The sequence below is a fragment of the Silurus aristotelis genome (genome assembly GCF_946808225.1).
Source record: "Silurus aristotelis genome assembly, chromosome: 29".
NCBI lineage: Eukaryota > Metazoa > Chordata > Actinopteri > Siluriformes > Siluridae > Silurus > Silurus aristotelis.
In genome coordinates this window covers 852,449-875,012 of record NC_139602.1, presented here as the reverse complement: position 1 = coordinate 875,012, position 22,564 = coordinate 852,449, and the positions used below count along the sequence as shown (strand labels likewise).

General features: G+C 44.8%; 1 protein-coding gene and 1 long non-coding RNA gene across 5 annotated transcripts in view; one reads left to right on the top strand and one right to left on the bottom strand.

The window, feature by feature from the left end:
* Window positions 1–5,560: 5,560 nt before the first annotated feature.
* LOC310722917 lies at window positions 5,561–21,688 on the top strand. 3 transcript variants are annotated; one of them, XR_014532537.1, is made up of 4 exons: window positions 5,561–5,760; window positions 19,905–20,023; window positions 21,229–21,284; window positions 21,571–21,688. It is a non-coding gene; the product is annotated as an uncharacterized lncRNA (long non-coding RNA). The 3 variants fall into 3 exon arrangements; XR_014532538.1 differs by having other exon boundaries at window positions 5,563–5,760; window positions 21,591–21,688; XR_014532539.1 differs by lacking the exon at window positions 21,571–21,688 and having other exon boundaries at window positions 5,579–5,760; window positions 21,229–21,288.
* Window positions 21,358–22,564, bottom strand: part of nbas (NBAS subunit of NRZ tethering complex) — an 89,117-nt gene continuing 87,910 nt past the window's right edge. For both annotated transcript variants that reach the window (XM_083535669.1, XM_083535670.1), the window contains exon 52: window positions 21,358–22,373. In XM_083535669.1, coding sequence (XP_083391795.1) covers window positions 22,107–22,373 — 267 coding nt within the window. In that variant the 3' untranslated portion in view covers window positions 21,358–22,106. The remainder of the gene's footprint in view (window positions 22,374–22,564) is intronic.

Genomic DNA, 22,564 nt, shown 5'->3' with positions numbered 1-22,564 from the left:
AGTCACAAGAACATGGAGATTATGGAATTAGAGTATGGAGCAGAGGAGAACAGCGTATGAAGACCTTCATTGCAGGATGGAGTTTTAAATTGACTGGTTTTATTTTCTTTACTCTCACTATCACTTATAGACGGTTGAACGCTCACAATTTTGTTCAATATAATAGCGCAGATGAAATGATGATGATGATGTGTGTGTGTGTGTGTGAGAGAGAGAGAGAGAGAGAGAGAGAGAGAGAGAGAGAGAGAGAGAGAGAGAGAGAGAGAGAGAGAGAGAGAATCATGCCTGGTTATTAGGAAACACAGCAAGGGGTCTTTATTCTTCTGCAAATACACAGGGGCTGAGTGAACACATGGAGCTCAATAATCTAAGTGCAATGGTTTAAATTATACATGACTGGATCGCTCACACACACACACACACACACACACACACACACACACACACACACACACACACACACACACACACACACACACACACACACACACACACAGCTACCAGGCTTTATAAGTCTGCCCAACCTTAATTACACTGAATCTCATAACTAATAAATATGTTTTTGAAATAGAGAATTCAGTTTTAGTTGCCAGGATGTGGCTGTAGGGGTGCCAATATTTATGCTTCATGTGTTATATTTTTGTACCAAGAACTGAGACAAGAACCATGACCTAAAACACAAACTATGAGCTTAAACAAGAACCTTGACTGAAAATGTGAACCATGATTCAAACCCAGAATCGTGACCTGAAACAAGAACCAAGACCTGAACCTCAATCCATGGCCTGTTCCAACAACCATGACCTGAAACAAGACCTGAACCAAAAACCTGAAACCTGAAACTTGAACTGGGAGATCATTTGAACTAAGAACCAAGAACCATTAACCTACACCTGAATGCTCCTTGGGCTTTAAATGTGGTACTGATGATCAGTTCATGAAGAGCGTTTCATTAGCAGCATTGCCTGAGTTTAGCTTGTTATCATCTAAATACTATTACAATTCTAATTATTGCCTCGTTAATCTTGGCTCCACTCCTATGGGAAGATGTTCCTCTGGATTTTCATGGAGCTGGAATGTGGTTTTTGGTCTCCCAGTTCATGTGAGGGGGAACATTTCATAGAGAAGGAGTACGTATGGGCGGGAAAGTCGGGTGTCCCAATACTTTTGGTGCAGAGACCCATTTTCCCGTTTTCCCACCCTGGCACCCGTATTGGCTGCCGAGAAATGACGGAGAGAGGATTTCAAAAAGAAGGTATAGCAGTGTATTCGTTATTTTCACACACACACACACACACACACACACACACACACACACACACACACACACACACACACACACACACACACACACACTTCACAGTGACCTCATCAAATATGAACAAATCTAACAAGCTCAGGTGATAGAAAGAAAGCGTATTATATGGGGAAAGATGATGATTTTCACATGACTCTTGCATGACTTGCTGCTGGAGATTTGGAGTCATGAGACTGAGAATACTGCAGCTACTGTTGGGTTTAAATGCTGGAGGCGAGAGGGAGAGAGAGAGAGAGAGAGAGAGAGAGAGAGAGAGAGAGAGAGAGAGAACAGTAGTGAGAAGTTCCTGAGTTGAATTTAAATCCACAAAATCAGATAAATCTGCAGCTCCTCTCCACCGTCTCCCAGCAAGTCCCATCAGAGACAGTAGAACTCGCCTTGAAAGAGATTCCCCATCAAAGCTCCTGGCGTCGACGCCGAGGGAGTAACGAGTGGTTCTCCTCCAGCGCAGCGTCGCAGGAAACCGTGCTGACTTTATACCCTGGACTGCATTAGCACATTATTTTGTTTACACTGGATTTATTTATTTACTCGTGAGAGGAACGTCCTTAAGCCTGAAAGAGAGACGATGTACAGAGATTTTATTCCATGTCATGAGACAATGGACATATCTTGCATTTTGCCCTGCAATAAAGAAGCACCAAAGGGAGAAGCCATTTGTCCTCAATCCAGACTGTTAATGGTGTTAATATCTCGACTATTTGACTCTTTAAATTGAGTATTTGACTCTTTATCCTGTGTATTTGACTCTTTATCCTGAGTATTTGACTCTTTCTCCTTTGCATTTGACTCTTTATCCTGCGTATATGATTTTTTCTCCTTTGCATTTGACTCTTTATCCTGCGTATTTGACTCTTTCTCCTTTGCATTTGACTCTTTATCCTGCGTATTTGACTCTTTCTCCTTTGCATTTGACTCTTTAACCTGCGTATTTGATTCTCTCTCCTGCGAATTTGACTCTTTCTCCTTTGTATTTGATTCTTTCTCCTGTGTATTTGACTCTTTCTCCTTTGTATTTGACTCTTTCTCCTGCGTATTTGACTCTTTCTCCTGCGTATTTGACTTTTTATCCTGCGTATTTGACTCTTTCTCCTGCGTATTTGACTCTTTCTCCTGCGTATTTGACTCTTTCTCCTGCGTATTTGACTTTTTATCCTGCGTATTTGACTCTTTCTCCTGCGTATTTGACTCTTTCTCCTGCGTATTTGACTCTTTCTCCTGCGTATTCGACTCTTTCTCCTGCGTATTTGACTTTTTATCCTGCATATTTGACTCTTTATCCTGAGTATTTGACTTTATCCTGATTATTTGACTCTTTATCTTGAGTATATGATTCTTTATCTTGACTATTTGACTCTAACCATTTGAACATTTATTTTGATTCACTGACTGTCTTGACTTTTTGACACTTTATCTCATATATTTTACACTTATCCTGACCATTTAACCCAATATCTCAAATATTTGACTCATTATTTATCTATTTGACTTCTCAAGTAACGTCAAGAGGCTTTTACTCGACTATTTGACTCAATATCCTGACTATTTGACTTATTATATCAACTATTTGACTCATTATCTAGAATATTTGACTCATCATTTAGCCGATTTGGCTCTATCTCAAATATTTAACTCATTATCCTTAATATTTGACTATATAAACTTTTTTTAAACTTTATCTGAACTATTTGACTCTCTCAACCTGCCTATTTGACTATATATATATTTTTTCTCATTGTTTATTTGACTCTTTGTCTTGGCTGTTTGGTAAGTTGTGTAATCACTCAGCCGGGTTTCTGGGCCTTCTATAACTAAAGTTTTTTTCGGGTCATGGCACCATCCTGCCCTATAGTCATTTTTATAGTTTTTGTGTTTACTTTGCACCGCCACTGATTGCATCCCTCACGTCATTATTACTCACCTGCCATCAGGTTGTGTGTTTATTTCTGGATAAACTCCTGCTATGTGCCTCCTGTATTGTATCTCGCTACATCGGTTATTTGTCTGTCTGATTTGCGTATTTTACGGGGTTTTTTTTGGAGATCGTTGTTTTTCTTACATTTGAAATTCTCTTCTTGTTTCTCGGAATAAATGTTTCGACTGTAATGGCACCCGTCTCCACTTGCACGCGGTAACTGTCGACTTTTGCACCAGATAAATCGTCTCAGCCAGGTGTTTGGGTGTGAAATGATAAATCTGGAGACAGGATCTCGCAGCAGATAAGATTTATGGGTGAAATGTTCTGCAGATAGAAGAGTACAGAAGTTCAGCTCGGAGTTGTGTATCGACCTTGTCACACTTCTCTCCCACACAGCGCTCAATTTATATCAAACTTTACATAAGCTTTTACATAAATGATATGATAACAGCAGCCTTCATGCCATTAAATGTGCCGACTATTTATCTTCTTCTGTAGGCACTTAACAACGTAAACATGAGAGAAAATCCCAATAATTCCAACACACCTTCCATACATTTTACACCTGGAGTCACAGTCAAGAGCTGCTGTTGTTTTTTTTATTTTTTATTTGACCTCTTTATGCCAGAGACACGTTGCGTTGGTCGATATAATCGCGATTATTGTTTATAAAAATGATCAACATGAAAAATATCTTCAACACCAGAAATGAAGCATAAAGAATGTAAAGAAATTCTGAATTTGGTGAAGTTTTTTTGTTGACTGTTTACTGAACATTTCACTCTATTGATCATCTGACTCTTTCTTTACTATTTGACTTTCTATCTGGCTATTAGACTCTATATTGAACATTTGATTTTTTTGTCTTTCCCATTGGACTCCTTTATTGGTCATTTGACTCATTTTCTTTGCTATTTGACTTTACTTTATAATGTATATTTAATATATATATATATAAAAAAATAGATTTTTCAAAAAGGCACCTCAAGAAAGTCAAGAAAGGTTACTGCTGCTTGATTTGAGCATGACTGGGCCATAAAATGTGACCAAGTTACAACACACACACACACACACACACACACACACACACACACACACACACACACACACACACACATTAGTATTCCTGCTGATTTGGTGTGAGATGTGTTTGTCTGAGATGTAATTGCTTTCCAAAAAACAAAAGTTTCTCTCACTGCTCTTGAGGCACTTAAGAGAAATTACACAGATGTCCAAGTGAGGAAGTGTTTATCCTCGATCAAGACGAAATCGCAAAAAAATCGCTAATGTGCCGAAACCGTAGCTCAGATGTTTAGCATTTGGATGTATGTTCCATTTTTAAAACAATCTGATACAACACACACACACACACACACACACACACACACACACACACACACACACACACACACACACACACGTCTGGGGGACGTGATCTAAACAGCTGTGAAATTGCTCTTAGCTCATGAGTGTGCTAGAATTGTGTACACACAGAAAGTGTAGGAGTTTTTTTCTCTTCCATCTTCTTATCGCTTTCCTGCGTACGCTCTTTTCTCTGCGTTTTACTCGCACAAGCAGCCCACTTGTCCTTCACGCTCTGCTCACGGCTCAGCGTCACTCGTCTCCTGGCCGTGTCTGTGCAGTGCATTCGAGATGATCTGAGATTAAACACTATAATGGTGCTTTTCAACGTGCTTTCGAAGTCTCCATCATTAATTACCAAATTTTAATGCAGGTTCATTTGAAGAACATGCTCATGAGAAGAACATCAGTCCAACACTGTTGTGGAGAGGTGGTGGAACCATTGAGGATCCAAGGAAATGTGGTGGTGCAGATTTTGAAGATAAGTACTGTGAGATAGAGCAGAAAGCCTGAAGCACTCAATAGATAATGTAACTGTTCAGCCTGATCATGAGATTGTTCATTTAAATAAACTTTTTTTAATGTGGGAATGAGACAATTTCAAGCTTGAAATGAGAACAAAAAAAAAACCTGGAATAAAAGATGAATCATTTTGAAGCATTTAAAATAAATAAAGAGAAATATCAGCCATCAGTGCTTTGCTTTGTATCTTTTTATTTGCACTGTTTTATTGCAAAAGTGAGCAGAATTTCCTAAAAACTCCTATTTGGCTGATTTATTAACCCTGATTTATTGGGCAGATATTCATTTGGGCAACCAATTAATCAATTAATCAACCAAGTGATTAATTAATTAATTAATCAATCAATCAATGTGTCAAATTATTCAGTTTATACTCCTATTTGTAATCCCTTTCTGTTTAAACTACACTTCCCATCATCCTCTACGTTTCCCATCACGACGTTGTGACGCTAATTGGCGTTCCTTAATTAGTGGGTGTCACTTCAGGTTTGATTGACAGTTCTCTGGACCAATCGGGATGGGGGATTTCTGAGCTCTGGGGACTCGTTTGCACGCTGGAGAAAAAGCTAAATAAAGAGCAAAGTTGGAGGATTTACATCCATCCGGATTCTCCGCTCTTCCTCGTGGATCTCATGATCTGGTGAGTTCATGAGATGATCTGTAGAATTCTAATGTAGGAAGCAGCACGTGCGCCCGGAAGCGCGTGCACCTGCTCGTTAAGGCGCTTCTGGGGCTTCATAAGATCTTCTGCGTGGGTTATTATTTATTGCATTGACGTGCTTTTATACCAAGTGTTTGTTTATTAGTTCAATTCTCGTGCATGTCGTCTTCCAGATCTCAGGAGCTCAGTGGTGTTTAGGGCTTTTGATGGTCATGAGTTTGAATCCCAGCACCAAGTTATCAGTGATGCAGAAGCTCCATGCAGGTTTCTCATGTTTAGATGATGAGCACAAACACACTAATGGACAGGGAAATGACTGAAAGGAGCTTTATGGACGTTTTCACCTCTAACAGAACTTCTGTATGTGTGTGTGAGATGTATGTACTTGTAGCTCTGTGTGTGTGTGTGTGTGTGTGTATGTGTGTGTGTGTGTGTGTGTGTGTGTGTGTGTGTGTGTGTGTGTCTCTCAGTCCGATTTACTTCATTCACTTGTACTCTGCTAGAATTCAGTCTCATTGCATTGAAGTGATTTAACAACTTTCAGCAGACGCATTGAGTACACGTACACACACACACACACACACACACACACCACACACACACACACACACACACACACACTCTTCCTTGTTGTATGGAATGTGTTCTCTGCTGTAATTTTTACTACACACACACACACTTCCTTGTTGTATGGAATGTGTGTTCCTTGCTGTAATTTGTGCCCCCCCCACACACACACGCACACGCCGGCTCCTGGAGTAATTCCAAGTGTGTGAGTTGTTACAGTTAATTGTCCACTCAGGAGTTTAATTGGGTGCTCGAGTCTGGATTGTGTCCTGATTCCGTCTCCACAGTGGTCCAATCCCCGTCCTCCCAGGACACTGCACACACACATCTCACAGCTTCCTCATGTATCACGCACGCACGCACGCCAGGGCTGTGAAGAACATCCCAGAAACTCTATCAGGTCAGGAGCTTATTCAGCTGCAGGTGATGGGGTTGGGTGAGTGGAACATCTTGAGTGGCCTGCTATCCCCAGACCTCCTCCTCACTTCCTCCACTACATCAGTACCTGACTTTAATCAGTGTCTGAATAAAATATCACACAAATCTCGTGCAGGTGGTGGTGGGATCATAATTTAGCATTAGCATAAGATAAGCTATTGGTAAGGTAATGCTAGTAACACTACGCTAGTCACCAGTGCTGCATTTTTGCTAGTCATTGCATTCGCTTCCTTTTCACGTCATCGCACGTTAACGTTATTAACCGGAAGCCATTTCCTTTCAGTTACTGAGATTAGTGTGTGTGTGTGTGTGTGTGTGTGTGGATACACTATTCTGAAGGCAAGGCTTTGAAATGCCACGGATTTGTCATCCTGCTTTTCCCAGAATCTCCACGGCGACGTGATGACAGGGGTTCTGTCTCTCGCGCTGCTACTAGACAAACATCTTGGATGGAAATGTCACGAGTCTCCGACGTCTCCTCGGCCGTTATGTGCCTATAGCGCGTTCCCTGATGAGATGTTAGAACATAGTATTCTTAGTGATCACAGGAACCCGGTAGAGAAGGTCAATTTTGATTGTGTGTTTTGTGTGTCACAAAGGACATCAAGTTCTCTGACAGAAGGACCTTCAGGACCTGTTTCCTGATCCATTTATTTATTTATTTTTTGTACATTGGGGTGATTCCTGTATTGGGTTGCCTAGCAACCTGAACCTGACCTGACAGAACGCATCGGATTTGTTTTAGCTACAAATACTATCATTATTATGGATTAGCACTAAACAAAATCAGGGTGTTCTTCATCTGAACATTCAGAAACTTGAGAAGATCCTTGTAGAGATGTATTCTGGAACATAAGAAGCTGGAGGATTTCAGGGTGTGGTAGAACTTCTATGGTGAATAATTAGCGGTTGGATTGTACTTGTCTAACTGATTAATTCCCCGACAAAACAAACATAGGACTCGCATGTAAAATAATACTGAACTTTATTACAAAGTTACAAAATCTGTACTGAATCATGATGCGGTGAATAAAAGTGTAATAAATAAATATAATTGTATCATTAATTAATATAACTTGATATTAGTGATTCGCCTCTAGAGGCCGTTTTCATAATGACAGCGTACTGGAACCCGGAAAAACTATCGGTATGGATTTTTGCTGATAGTTCGACATATACGGGTTTTTCTCTTTCTGATATTTGGAACTCTATGCTGATATTTGAAAACCGGAGCAGCCAGAAGTTTAACTTCTCAGACGCACCTGCTTAATAATCGGCTTAACTTTTGCCTAAAAACTGATGAATTGGTGGATCTCTATATCGAATGCGGTGATTTTCAGAATGGTTTATTTTTTGTGGATCGTTTGACTTTGTTTGATCTTCACCGTCCCGAACCCTGCACTTTCCTCCTCCTTAGCAACTCTTAAAATTGCCGAAAACGTTCGCGTGGAATAGCGTTTATTCGAGATCAGGTGATTATCTGCAGGGAGATTGGGCTTTCGTTTTAACGGCTAGAAGCCAATTTGGTGCTGAAATCAGGGTCTGAGGGTGAAATGTGGAGAGAAATTGCTGAAGGCGTTTGTATTAAGGAGGTAAACACCTCAGGACGTGACGTTCTCCAGTCGCTCACCGGACGCAGGCGTGAAGCTTTTACCTCATCAGCGGCTGCATTCGGACTAATTACAGGTTGATTGCGCTCGATCGCATGAGTCTCGCACGAGAAAATGCTTACATAGTCTCCTGTAAATAAGCCGAGCGTTCGAGCGTTCGTCTCCGAGAAGCCGCAATCTGAGCTTTTATTACTGAAAGCTTTTAGCTGAGGAGTGTTGATGAGACGCAAATGAGCAACTGGTTATTATATTAATGATACTGTCAAATACTGTTCTTTCATTCTTTCTTGCTTTCTTGCCTTCCTTCTCTCCACTTCCTTGCTTTCTTTCTTTTCCTTTACTATTCCCCTTTTACTTATTTCCTTCCTTCCTTCCTTCCTTTTTCTTTCTTTTCCCCTTTTCTTTGTTCCTTTACATTTCTTTATCCATTTCATTCAGTCCTTCCTTCCCTTACCTACTTTTCTGGCTCTACCTTTCCCTTCTTTTTTCTTTCCGTTTCCCTTTCATTCCTTCCTTGCTTCTTTTTCCTCCTACTTTCTTTATTTCTTCCAGTCCTCTTTTCTTACTCAATGCTTTTCCTTTTTTAAGATTATTTACCAACTCCTTTCCTTTCTTCCTTCAACCTTTCTTCCCCCTTTTCTTCCTTCCTTATTTTCATTTCTTCCTCTCCTATTTCTTTTCCTTCTCTTCCATTTTTTGTTTCTCTCTCTCTCTCTCTCTTTCTCTCTCTCTCTCTCCATCCCCCTGTTAAAGTACAGATACGTACTTTATTTCTGGATCTTGAGAAATATTTATCGAATAATTGATTTATGCAAACTGTGCGTCTCTGGTTAAACAGATGTTGACGGTGCAGATGTTTTTACAAAGTTTCAAAACCTTTAAAAAGTGTGTCAGATTATTCTAAGGTGCTGAAGAGTCGTGCGCAGTTGTGTTCATGTCCATTACACCTGATATACGAATGCCATTTCAAACATCTGGAATGCAGATGTTAATGTGTCGTACTACTTCATGTCGATACGAGATAATGAATTAATCCCACAGAAAATCAGGTTTAGAATCACTGAGACTTTACATAACTTATATATCATAACTTTATCATTTAAAGACACGTCCTGAGAGCAGTCTTTATTCTTTTCTATGATCTGAAGGCAGGTGCAGATGTTAAATGCTGGAAAAAAATAACCTCTGATTTTATCTACAGTTTCAGCAGTTATAACTTCACTTTAACTGCTTATAGCTGCTGTAACACATCAGCTTCCACACAGTCTCTACACAGTTCACACACACTGAAGATCTCGGATCTCAGCTCTGGAGTGTCAGAAATAACCAATAACCAATAGCATAACCAATCACACCCCTGTGTTACTCGTGACCTCACTAACGCACACGGTGAAAATTATGTAAATCGGAGAACGTCAGATTATTTTAAAGACATTGTGTTTTTTCGGTGAAAAATTCCATCGCAGATTTTCACCAAATTCACACTGTACATTAAGGAGGTCAGGACGAACACTGGGGTGTGATTAGTTTAGTTCTGACACACTCCAGAGCTGATATCTGAGCTGCTGAGTATCGACACGTTACGCTCACTAACATGAGATTTAACATCTCAGATCTCAGCTTTGCAAAGCGAGAAAACAAAACTAATCACACCTCAGTGTTGCTCCTGACCTTCTTAATCTACAGTGTGAATATGATGAAAATCTGAGACGGTCGATTTTTCACCGAAAAAACACAGGCTTACTTTTTTTTTTTTTACACGAAAAATTTGATGTTCTCCGATTTTCACCAATTTCACGCTGTACATTAAGGGGGTCATGACCAATATGGCGGTGTGATTATTTTTGTTCTGACACACTCCAGAGCTGAGATCTGAGCTCGTTACCAGTTTTACTTTCTGCTCCCAGGTGTATTTCTTTTTTAAATAAATCTTTGTTAAAAGTGCAACCGGAGATCAGCAGGATTGTGTGATTGGGTATAAAGTTCCCACAGCTGCCTTCAATATCACCATTCAGTCCTCAATGGAACTGACAAGTACCTTCAACAGGGATCTCCTGAAATAGACCCTGCCAGTGAAGGTGTTGATAAGCCTTCAAAGCTGCAAACCAACTGTGGCCTCCACAATCCAGCAGGAGAAAATCTCCGTTCCTGCACATCAACTCGCGCCGCAGTACCACAGATTCCATTATTCCGCTTTTGTTTTCTTGCAGTTGTTTTTTACGATTTCAGCGTGAACGGTTCTGTACAGATGTGACACACGTTTCATGCAAATGATCCTCTCATCACTGAGCGCTTGATGTCTTGTTCTGTCAGAGAGAAAACGTGTACATGTGTCCGTACGGCTGCACCTTCCCCCTCATTACCTCGAGGAGCTGAGTGACGACGAACGATGGCGCCGGGAAATAAGCCGGAGATAATAAGATGAGCGAACGAATAGTTTTTTTTTTCCGTTTTAGAATCGTGACGCGAGTCTGAGAGTCGGACCGGATGTGTTCTCGCACAGCGCTGTCAAATACTCAAACCTGATTGGTCACAAAAGTGTTGCTTTGTTTTCTAACGACTGCAGAATAACTGGTTTATACCGGACTATCGCTGCCGTTTTCCAATTGGTTGCTCGGGCGTTGCTACGAATTTTGCGGTACATCCAGCCTGGTCGGTTAAATGTTACACTGTGGTTGCTAACGTGTTTCCAGTGGTTTAGTAACTGTTATGTGGTTGGAATCCTGTATCATAGTGGTTGCTATGCTCACTGTAGCATTTATTAGGTGGTTGCTAGAATGTTGAAAGTTGGTTGCTATACCATTCTAGCTGGTTAGTTGCTAGGGTGTTGCTAGGTAGCTGCCATGCTAGCTGTAGCTGTACTAGGTGGTTGCTAGAATTTTAAGAGAGTACAGTATGGCTGCTAACATGTTCCAAGTGGCTTAATAGCTGCTAATCTGCCTGAGCTGGTTATTAGAGTGTGGTCAGGTGGTTGTAATGTTAGCCGTAGCATTTTACCAGATTGTTGAGAGTTGGTTGTCAGGGCATTTCTTAATTGGTTGCTAGGGTGTTGCTACGTTATTTTTCCCAGCCCGGTTGATCAGACTTTACAATGCGGTTGCTAACGGGAGGATAAGAAATTCACTGCGGGAAAGTGACGTAGCGTAAACGCCGAGCGAACGCAGATTTTTCATACGGTTCGGGTTTTCAAAATGTCCGACGCCTGCCGTATTTGCTGCGGTATAAGAGCAATAAAGTGTTTGAAATAGGATCTGTGTGGTGAAGCTGAACATTTGGAGAAGGTTGTATTTGCCATCAAAACATATCTACACACACACACACACACACACACACACACACGCTTACGTGTCAGCAGGACCTCTCAAGACTGTAATAAGATGCTATGCAAGTGGCGTCTTGCTGTCATGGTAACGTGTCTCACAACTCCTGTGGTCAGTCTAATTGCAATGAGGAGACGCACTTTAAAGCACTCGATCTCTCTCTCTCTCTCTCTCTCTCTCTCTCTCTCTCTCTCTCTCTCTCTCTCACACACACACACAAGATGAAATATAAAATAATAATAAAAAAGTAGTAGTGTATCCATGGCAACTGATCAGAGATTCAACAGGAGCTATGAGTATGGGCTCAACAGTGTGTGTGTGTCACGTTAACTATAACGTATAATATCTAGATGAGATCTGTCTCCACGTCTGCTTCAATCAGAATGTTCTCTGCAGAACCATTTTATCCTGAAACTCTCCAAATGACTTCAGAGCCTCGTATGACATCATCCTCGTGTTTCTCACGCACATATCTATTGATGTTTCACTTAGTCCTGATTCAGATCTGCCTAGAAGGATCTTGGTGTGAAGTTAGAACGTTGTGTGGCGTCTGGGAGGCGTGGGAGTCCGGACGCCGCGTGGCGTCTGGGAGGCGTGGGAGTCCGGACGTTGCGTGGCGTCTGGGTGCTGGGAGTCTGGACGCCGCGTGGCGTCTGGGTGCTGGGAGTTCGAATCATCGTATTTGTGTGTTTTTTCATTCGATGAACTTCGCTGTCTTCTACCTGAGCAGAAAATCTGTCACATGGGGTAAATTCTGGGTTGTTGTTTTGGTTATTTTTGAAAGAAGCTGAAGATCTGAAAATATGTGAAAGCATCTAATTACCAGTCACAAGCTTCAGACAGAAGATGTGGGTGATGTGTTTTGATGCCCTATCACTTGTCTTCTCAAAAACATTTTGATTTTATAAGTGTATAAAAATAGCCTTTTTATCATCTTCTGGACTTAGTGATTCATCCGGACGTTCTTAAAGCTTCTGTAATGCTGTAGATCACTTGTAGAAATGAGGTTCTTCTGGAAACCATGAGGAGACAAAAATTAAGATAAATCTGACTTATCCATAGTACACTGAGACACCTGACTTTTCCAGCCGTACGTTCTTCCACAAACTGTTCCTACAATGTTGGTGGCACAATTGTGTAGGACGTCTTTGGATGCATTGGAATAAAATTTTCCCCTACACTTGAACTAGGAGACCTGTTTAACCATGACACACAGTGCACCAAACCATCTCGGTGAAGATCTGCTTTCAATGGGTTGGATGTTTGTGGAAGATCTTTTCAAAGACCTCGAACCTTATTGAACATCTTTAGGATGGCTTGGAAACACCACTCCAGACCTTCTTGTTCCTCAACATTGGGTGCATTAAAATTTCATAAATTTTCACAAAATCTTGTGGAACATCTGATTGGTATAGGATGCTCATAAAGAAGCATATACTGGAGCAATCTTATGGTGAGGTGTCCGTGTCTTGTCCTCCTCGATCTCAATCTGTTTACTTTCATCTGATAATCACACGTGGAAGAGTGAAGGAGGTTTCATACGTCTGCAGAAATGCTGAAACCCCCCCCCCCCCCCAACTTACTAAATGCCTCGCTTGAGTAAGATAACCTTCTCCACAGAGCACCAGCATCCGTAACCTCCCTCCTTCACTCACCGCTAAACAAATCTCTCCATTCTCTTTTTTCTTCTCGACTTTGATGTCTCCATCGACATGACAGCAAACACAAACTGCCTTTCAGACTTCCTCGAGACGATCCGCTCGGAGCTCACGGGAAAAACACCTTTCATATTTTTCGGACGCGAGTCTTTAGGACAAAGTCTTGATATATTTATCTGCAAATTTCTCAGAACTCCTGCGAGTCCGACAGTTAATCGCTTTTTGTTGGACGTTTTCATTGATCCTGGTAATGAGATGGTGTTCTGTGAGACGTCAGCGTTCCAATTCACTTTTAATCGCTCGGAACGACTCGTTACTTTATTGCTTCGGATCAAATAATGCAGGCGTCTGAAAAAAAGGCTTTGTGAGGAATCGGACTGAAGTGGAGACACGTGTAGAGGAGGCAATTTTAATATGGAAAAAAGGTTGTAATAAATGCAACATTATTTCCTTCTAGACGTGTGAAGAAAAGCACCATTTTATTCTCCTCCATCCTCTACCACTGCACCATCGCTCCCTCCAACCTCTACCACTCCATCCTCCATCCTCCACCACTGCACCATCGCTCCCTCCAACCTCTACCACTCCATCCTCCATCCTCCACCACTGCACCATCGCTCCCTCCAACCTCTACCACTCCATCCTCCACCACTGCACCATCGCTCCCTCCAACCTCTACCACTCCATCCTCCACCACTGCACCATCGCTCCCTCCAACCTCTACCACTCCATCCTCCACCACTGCACCATCGCTCCCTCCAACCTCTACCACTCCATCCTCCACCACTGCACCATCGCTCCCTCCAACCTCTACCACTCCATCCTCCACCACTGCACCATCGCTCCCTCCAACCTCTACCACTCCATCCTCCACCACTGCACCATCGCTCCCTCCAACCTCTACCACTCCATCCTCCACCACTGCACCATCGCTCCCTCCAACCTCTACCACTCCATCCTCCACCACTGCACCATCGCTCCCTCCAACCTCTACCACTCCATCCTCCACCACTGCACCATCGCTCCCTCCAACCTCTACCACTCCATCCTCCACCACTGCACCATCGCTCCCTCCAACCTCTACCACTCCATCCTCCACCACTGCACCATCGCTCCCTCCAACCTCTACCACTCCATCCTCCACCACTGCACCATCGCTCCCTCCAACCTCTACCACTCCATCCTCCACCACTGCACCATCGCTCCCTCCAACCTCTACCACTCCATCCTCCACCACTGCACCATCGCTCCCTCCAACCTCTACCACTCCATCCTCCACCACTGCACCATCGCTCCCTCCAACCTCTACCACTCCATCCTCCACCACTGCACCATCGCTCCCTCCAACCTCTACCACTCCATCCTCCACCACTGCACCATCGCTCCCTCCAACCTCTACCACTCCATCCTCCACCACTGCACCATCGCTCCCTCCAACCTCTACCACTCCATCCTCCACCACTGCACCATCGCTCCCTCCAACCTCTACCACTCCATCCTCCACCACTGCACCATCGCTCCCTCCAACCTCTACCACTCCATCCTCCACCACTGCACCATCGCTCCCTCCAACCTCTACCACTCCATCCTCCACCACTGCACCATCGCTCCCTCCAACCTCTACCACTCCATCCTCCACCACTGCACCATCGCTCCCTCCAACCTCTACCACTCCATCCTCCACCACTGCACCATCGCTCCCTCCAACCTCTACCACTCCATCCTCCACCACTGCACCATCGCTCCCTCCAACCTCTACCACTCCATCCTCCACCACTGCACCATCGCTCCCTCCAACCTCTACCACTCCATCCTCCACCACTGCACCATCGCTCCCTCCAACCTCTACCACTCCATCCTCCACCACTGCACCATCGCTCCCTCCAACCTCTACCACTCCATCCTCCACCACTGCACCATCGCTCCCTCCAACCTCTACCACTCCATCCTCCACCACTGCACCATCGCTCCCTCCAACCTCTACCACTCCATCCTCCACCACTGCACCATCGCTCCCTCCATCCTCCACCACTGCACCATCGCTCCCTCCAACCTCTACCACTGCACCATCGCTCCCTCCATCCTCTACCACTGCACCATCGCTCCCTCCATCCTCTACCACTGCACCATCGCTCCCTCCATCCTCTACCACTGCACCATCGCTCCCTCCATCCTCTACCACTGCACCATCGCTCCCTCCATCCTCTACCACTGCACCATCGCTCCCTCCATCCTCTACCACTGCACCATCGCTCCCTCCATCCTCCACCACTGCACCATCGCTCCCTCCATCCTCCACCACTCCATCCTCCACCACTGCACCATCGCTCCCTCCATCCTCCACCACTGCACCATCGCTCCCTCCAACCTCTACCACTCCATCCTCCATCCTCTACCACTGCACCATCGCTCCCTCCATCCTCTACCACTGCACCATCGCTCCCTCCATCCTCCACCACTGCACCATCGCTCCCTCCAACCTCTACCACTCCATCCTCCACCACTGCACCATCGCTCCCTCCAACCTCTACCACTCCATCCTCCATCCTCTACCACTGCACCATCGCTCCCTCCAACCTCTACCACTACATCCTCCATCCTCTACCACTGCACCATTGCTCCCTCCAACCTCTACCACTCCATCCTCCATCCTCCACCACTGCACCATCGCTCCCTCCAACCTCTACCACTCCATCCTCCATCCTCTACCACTGCACCATCGCTCCCTCCATCCTCTACCACTGCACCATCGCTCCCTCCAACCTCTACCACTCCATCCTCCATCCTCCACCACTGCACCATCGCTCCCTCCAACCTCTACCACTCCATCCTCCATCCTCTACCACTGCACCATCGCTCCCTCCAACCTCTACCACGCCATCCTCCATCCTCCACCACTGCACCATCGCTCCCTCCAACCTCTACCACGCCATCCTCCATCCTCCACCACTGCACCATCGCTCCCTCCAACCTCTACCACGCCATCCTCCATCCTCCACCACTGCACCATCGCTCCCTCCAACCTCTACCACTCCATCCTCCAACCTCTACCACTGCACCATCGCTCCCTCCAACCTCTACCACTCCATCCTCCATCCTCTACCACTGCACCATCGCTCCCTCCAACCTCTACCACTCCATCCTTCATCCTCCACCACTGCACCATCGCTCCCTCCAACCTCTACCACTCCATCCTCCATCCTCCACCACCGCTCCCTCCTCCATCCTCCACCACCGCTCCCTCCATCCTCTACCACTGCACCATCGCTCCCTCCAACCTCTACCACTCCATCCTCCATCCTCCACCACTGCACCATCGCTCCCTCCAACCTCTACCACTCCATCCTCTACCACTGCACCATCGCTCCCTCCATCCTCTACCACTGCACCATCGCTCCCTCCATCCTCTACCACTGCACCATCGCTCCCTCCAACCTCTACCACTCCATCCTCCATCCTCCACCACTGCACCATCGCTCCCTCCATCCTCCACCACTGCACCATCGCCCCCCCCAACCTCTACCACTCCATCCTTTATCCTCCACCACTGCACCATCGCTCCCTCCATCCTCTACCACTTCATCCTCTACCACTGCACCATCGCTCCCTTCATCCTCTACCACTCCATTCTCCATCTTCTACCACTGCACTATCGCTCCCTCCATCCTCTACCACTGCACCATCGCTCTCTCACTCCATCCTCTACCACTGCACCATCGCTCTCTCACTCCATCCTCTACCACTGCACCATCGCTCCCTCCATCAACTTAACCTACCACTGATCTCTCCATCCATCAATACCCAGAAACACGACATAATCCATACACGTAGGTTTGCAGCAGTGCAGATGATCCCTGAAATAAAAAAAATCACTGTACTGTTTGTAAAACATCTTCCTGATTCTAATGTACCTCAAAAAAATAATCTGCGCTCGATGAGCCTATTTAATTCCTCTACTCGATTTTTTGCACGGATATTTTACTTCATGTAGCGTTTTTCCTTTTATATCCCAAAGCGACTCCATTCGCAAACATTTTCTATTTGCTTTATAACCGTCTAATAAATGTCAGCGAGCTTCGAGCCGTTGACGGAGACGATACATCACTCGCTGTTAAACAAATGAGAATTAAATGAGGGGGAAAAAAAAGAGAAAAGGAAAACACACTGAGGCCAAACGTATTCAGACCTCTGTCTTATCCAGCCATATGTGCTTCCCATGTGTGTGGAAGATCTTGAGTGGCCTGCTATGGAGCTTGATCTCTGGATTAGAACCCCACATTAGGCCTACACCCAATTGTGGCTGAAAAAGTTCTCAAATCTCCACAAAATCCAGTGGAACATCTTCATAGACGGTGTGGAGCTTATTATAAGAGCAAATAAAGAAGTGTGGATACGTATTGTATTCATCATTTATTCTTTTATTCCTCAGTCATAGATCAGAGTCTTTGAATGAATCAGGTGTGTGTCCTGGGCACACTCGTGTTTATGCCGAACACAATCGCGGCCGTCAGGATCGTCGTCTCGTGCGCTGATGTGATTATTTGGTTCACGAGCGCACAGAATTAATGAACGGAGCTTCTGGGGTGATGACAGCCGCCTAATGACACACACTTCCTGAGCGAGAGGGGTGTAATTATTATTATTATCTGCAGAAGAGCGAACGCACACACACACATCCCATTGTAACCAAAACAGCCACATTTGCCATCTGTGTGATTTTGACACCGTGTGTGTGTGTGTGTGTGTGTGGAGAGACTGTGAGTGATTGATAAGAGCATGCAGGTCCAGACCCGAGTCAGAAGGGTATTAATGAGTCATGGCGAGCCGCCACCACCTCCAATTTTTTCAGAAGAGCAAAATTATTGAAATATAAATAATTCCTCGGGTGTGGAGAGAAGTGACGAGACACCACCAGGCAGAGTGTTGACACACACACACTAACAGTAAACATACACGCCTCAGTCTGCTGTCCTCAGGGGCAGGGGGTTTATTCATCACACCACGCAAAAGAATTCGATCGAGAGGATACGTTGGTGCCACTACGATTTTTTGTATCTCACACATGCTTTAGGGATGTTTTCTATCATCACAACCTCCACTTTTCTGGGAAGATGTTCCACTAGATTTTATGGAGATTGGTGACATTTAATTTAGACAAGGGGGTTCTGGAGGTGAGGGGGTCTGGAGGTGCTCAATAAGGTGTTTAATAGGGTTGGAGCTCTATAGCAGGCCACTCAAGATCTTCCACTCACATGAAAAGCAAATTATACAGTATGTATAGGATCATGAGCTGTTCCTTTCCTTCTCTTGATTATGGCTGATCATCTCCATAACTGCGGCCTCTCGATGCAAAGCCAACGATGTGATGCATCAAAGATCCATAAGAAGCAGCAACCGATTGGAAACAATTCGATTCAACACGATGGAAAAAATTTTACTATGCAGATCAACAATGGACTCTTTTCTCTGTTGCGTTCAGGAAAACGCTTCCGCTCCCTGAAAGCGAACACAGAGAGAATGAGGAGGAGCTTCTTCCCGCAGGCCGTCCGGTGTTTAAACCAGGAAACACCCAGGATCTAGAACTGGCCCACTCTCTCCACCATCATCATCACACTTCTCTGTACATATATTCACCTTCGCACCACGTCACTTTAAACTCTGGACTTTTTATTTTATTCATACCACATGGACCATATTGCACATGGACACTTTACGGACCTTTACACCACACCATACCGCACACAGACACTTTATGGACAACCCACCACAATTGCCTATTGTTTACATATTGTTTACATTTCTATTTTGTTTACATCTTTCACTACACACTGTTTACTGTTTATATGTATATTTGCTCATACATTATCCTGTTATATATCTATATATCTTTATACCTTATATTCTTTTATTTTATTTTATTTTAATAGCCTTTCTTATACCTTATAGTTATTTATCTGCCTCCTTTTCTTCCCCCATCCTATTCCCTCAAGCCGGACCACTGTACAAAACATTTCACTACATGTCGTACCCTGTATGTATGTGTATGTGATGAATAAAATTTGATTTGATTTGATTTGATCTTTGTGGTGAAGCAAAAAAGATTAAATAAAACCAGATGTTTTTTTTCCTGTTGTGTCTGCAGGAAGTTGCAGCTCTGCCTCTGCCATGTAAATCTCTATTCTACGTGACTGATGCAGGAGGCTTTTCTAGTTCTTCTGCTCTGTTCTTCTCCTACTAATTTATAAAGTATTAATCCGTTACGTCATCTATTGTGAGCTGCTTATCTACTCGATCTCGACCCTTTTTTTTATTTTGGTAAAACGTCGAGGCGTCACGTCGCATTGCACGCGTTCGTTAAGCTCACGGTTATTGTATCTCCATCTTCTTCTGAAAGAGTGATGGTGAGCGTGGAATATAGAAACGATCTTCACCCTGGGGTCGAGTTTAAAGGTTGGGTGGGGTGTAAATAAATAAAAAAAAAGTAGCCTGCTTTTGAAAATCCTGGTCTAACTTGTAAACGCTCTCTTTAGATTAATGAAAAGAAAGTTCTCCTGGGAGCACACGGCCCCAGACCCTGATGAGACGACGCTAACAGCCACAGACACCTGAGCTGGAGAGCTTTTTCCTCTGTCGCCGGAGAAGGCAGCAGGTGAGAAATCGCTTCACGCCAAGAAAATCTTCATCTTTTCCCTTTTTCAGAAACAAGACGGAGGTTAAAAAACCTGACTAACAGAAAAGTGTCTGTACGTTTATTAGTACCGATAATATTAACCGTCTGGAAAATAGAGATGCCTGCGTTTTTCTTTTGAGTCGTTCTTTCTTACTTTTTTTTTTTCCTGAAGTCTTTGAACTGTCCAAACGGAGGATTTGGGACCGAAGTCACATGATGCAGAATGAGTGTGTGATTGCTGTTGGAGCTGCAGCTTAATGCTGTGGGAAGCGTGGGTTCCTTAATCATGGTACAGAGCGTGCTTCAGCGCAAATCGCTCGCGTTTAAAAAGCTCGGAGCGAGAGCTCAGGTGTTCTCCGGCTCTTTGATGCTCAGGAGGTTTGCGAAATGGTTCGTCGTCTTTATATCTAACGAGGAGATCATTCATGGTATTGTGGGGAGTAACGTTTTTTTTTCCTGTACGCCGCAATCCAAAAAGACAAAAGTAGCTTTGTCTTTATTTGGTATAAAAAAAAAAGAATAACGAGGACGAAGCAAATCAGGGACACGGGGAAGAGCAGAAATGTTCTCCTATAAATATTGACGGTTCGGTGTACAGGAGCCGTTTCCTGTCTGATTCAGTCGCGGTTTGGAAACTTAAACGTTTTTATTTCAGAGCTGCAAAACATCAGGTGACCACAAATAACTAGTTTTCTCCCATTTCCACAGGAGTTTAACAGCCAGGTGTTTGTAATGCAATTAGAGGTGGGATTTCCTCCGTGACTGCAGAAAGAGGGGGAAAGAGGAGAGGAGAGATGAAGGAACAAGTAGAAGGTAAGTGGGGGAGTACAGCAGAGGGATGGAGATAAATAAAAGATGGAGCTGAATGGAGAACGGGATGGAGCTGAATGGAGAACGGGATGGAGCTGAATGGAGAACGGGATGGAGCTGAATGGAGAACGGGATGGAGCTGAATGGAGAACGGGATGGAGCTGAATGGAGAACGGGATGGAGGGTAAGATGAAAGAGGGAGGACTGAAGGAGAACAGAAGTGAGACAGGATTAAATAAGGTCTGTTTTTCTTTTCCTTCATGTTCCCTTTGGTCGCATGATAATTGAAGGAAAGGAGATGAAGGAAAAGAAAAGAAAGACTGGTGGGAAGAAGAAGAAGCTCGATGTACTAAACTATGAATTTTTGTGAACAGGTGAAGGATTGCTCCTGAAGATAACAGCAGGAGAAGAACAGATTTGCAGTGTTCAGGTGAGTGTGGGATTTAAACTCATACCCTCTGGGTTCAGAATTAAATCAGATACGATGAGAAATCAACCAGACGTCATCATCTTTATTTAGATTATTAACAGCAACAATCTGTGAAGGAGAAACGTGTGTGTGTGTGTGTTGGAACACGGCTCAGGGTAACCTGTAATAAATCAAAAAACACACGTGTCAGTGATTGGAGTGATGGATGTGAGTTGGCTTTAAAGGTGTGTGTGTGTGTGTGTGTGTGTGTGTTTTATGCTCCTGCCTGCGGGTCTCATGTGTACAGTGTAATTAATATCCATTCAGGGGAAAAGAAAGGGATGAACAGATGACACGCAGTGCAGAGAGAGAAACGTGGGTCACGCCTTCAATTAGAGCAGGTAAGTGTTTATCAGCAACCAGAGAGAGGGGGAGAGGAAGTAAAGGAGGGAAAGAGAAGGGTGGGAGGGGGAGAAGAGAAGGGTGGGAGGGGGGGGGGGGGAGAAGGGTGGGAGGGGGGGGGAGAAGAGAAGGGTGGGAGGGGGGGGGGGGAGAAGGGTGGGAGGGGGGGGGAGAAGAGAAGGGTGGGAGGGGGGGGGGGGGGAGAAGGGTGGGAGGGGGGGGGGAGAAGGGTGGGAGGGGGGGGGAGAAGGGTGGGAGGGGGGGGGGAGAAGAGAAGGGTGGGGGAGGGGGGGGGAGAAGGGTGGGGGAGGGGGGGGGGAGAAGGGTGGGGGAGGGGGGGGGGAGAAGGGTGGGGGAGGGGGGGGGGGAGAAGGGTGGGGGAGGGGGGGGGAGAAGGGTAGGAAAGGAAGACTGATCATCTCTGGTTCCGCTGCGTGTTCCTCAGATCCACCTGCGCAGGACCGACACAGCAGTGTTGAAGGTGGCGAGGGCCGGATGAGTCCCGCGGTGGGCGAGCAGTAAAGCCCCGGCCTGTGCGTGGTGTCCTGCAAGATGAAGCTCACGTGCGGCGGCGTCCAGGTCCCACAAACCTTCACACAGCATGTGGGAGACGAGCAGCGGATACAGAGCCGAGTTTACACACTGCACCAACACACCTGCATCCAACACCAGCGTCAACATCTCCACATCACAGCACTGCTCACTCACCTGGAGAGGGAAACAGAGGAACATGAGGGAGAACCTTGGGAGTGATGGAGGGAAGCAGGAGAGACAGAAGGAAGGTGAATGGAACAAACTAAGAATTTAACAAAAGCAGTAAAAAAAATAAAGAAATAAAAATCTATTTCAATATCCACTTGAGTGTGTGTGTGTGTGTGTGTGTGTGTGTCACTGCTATT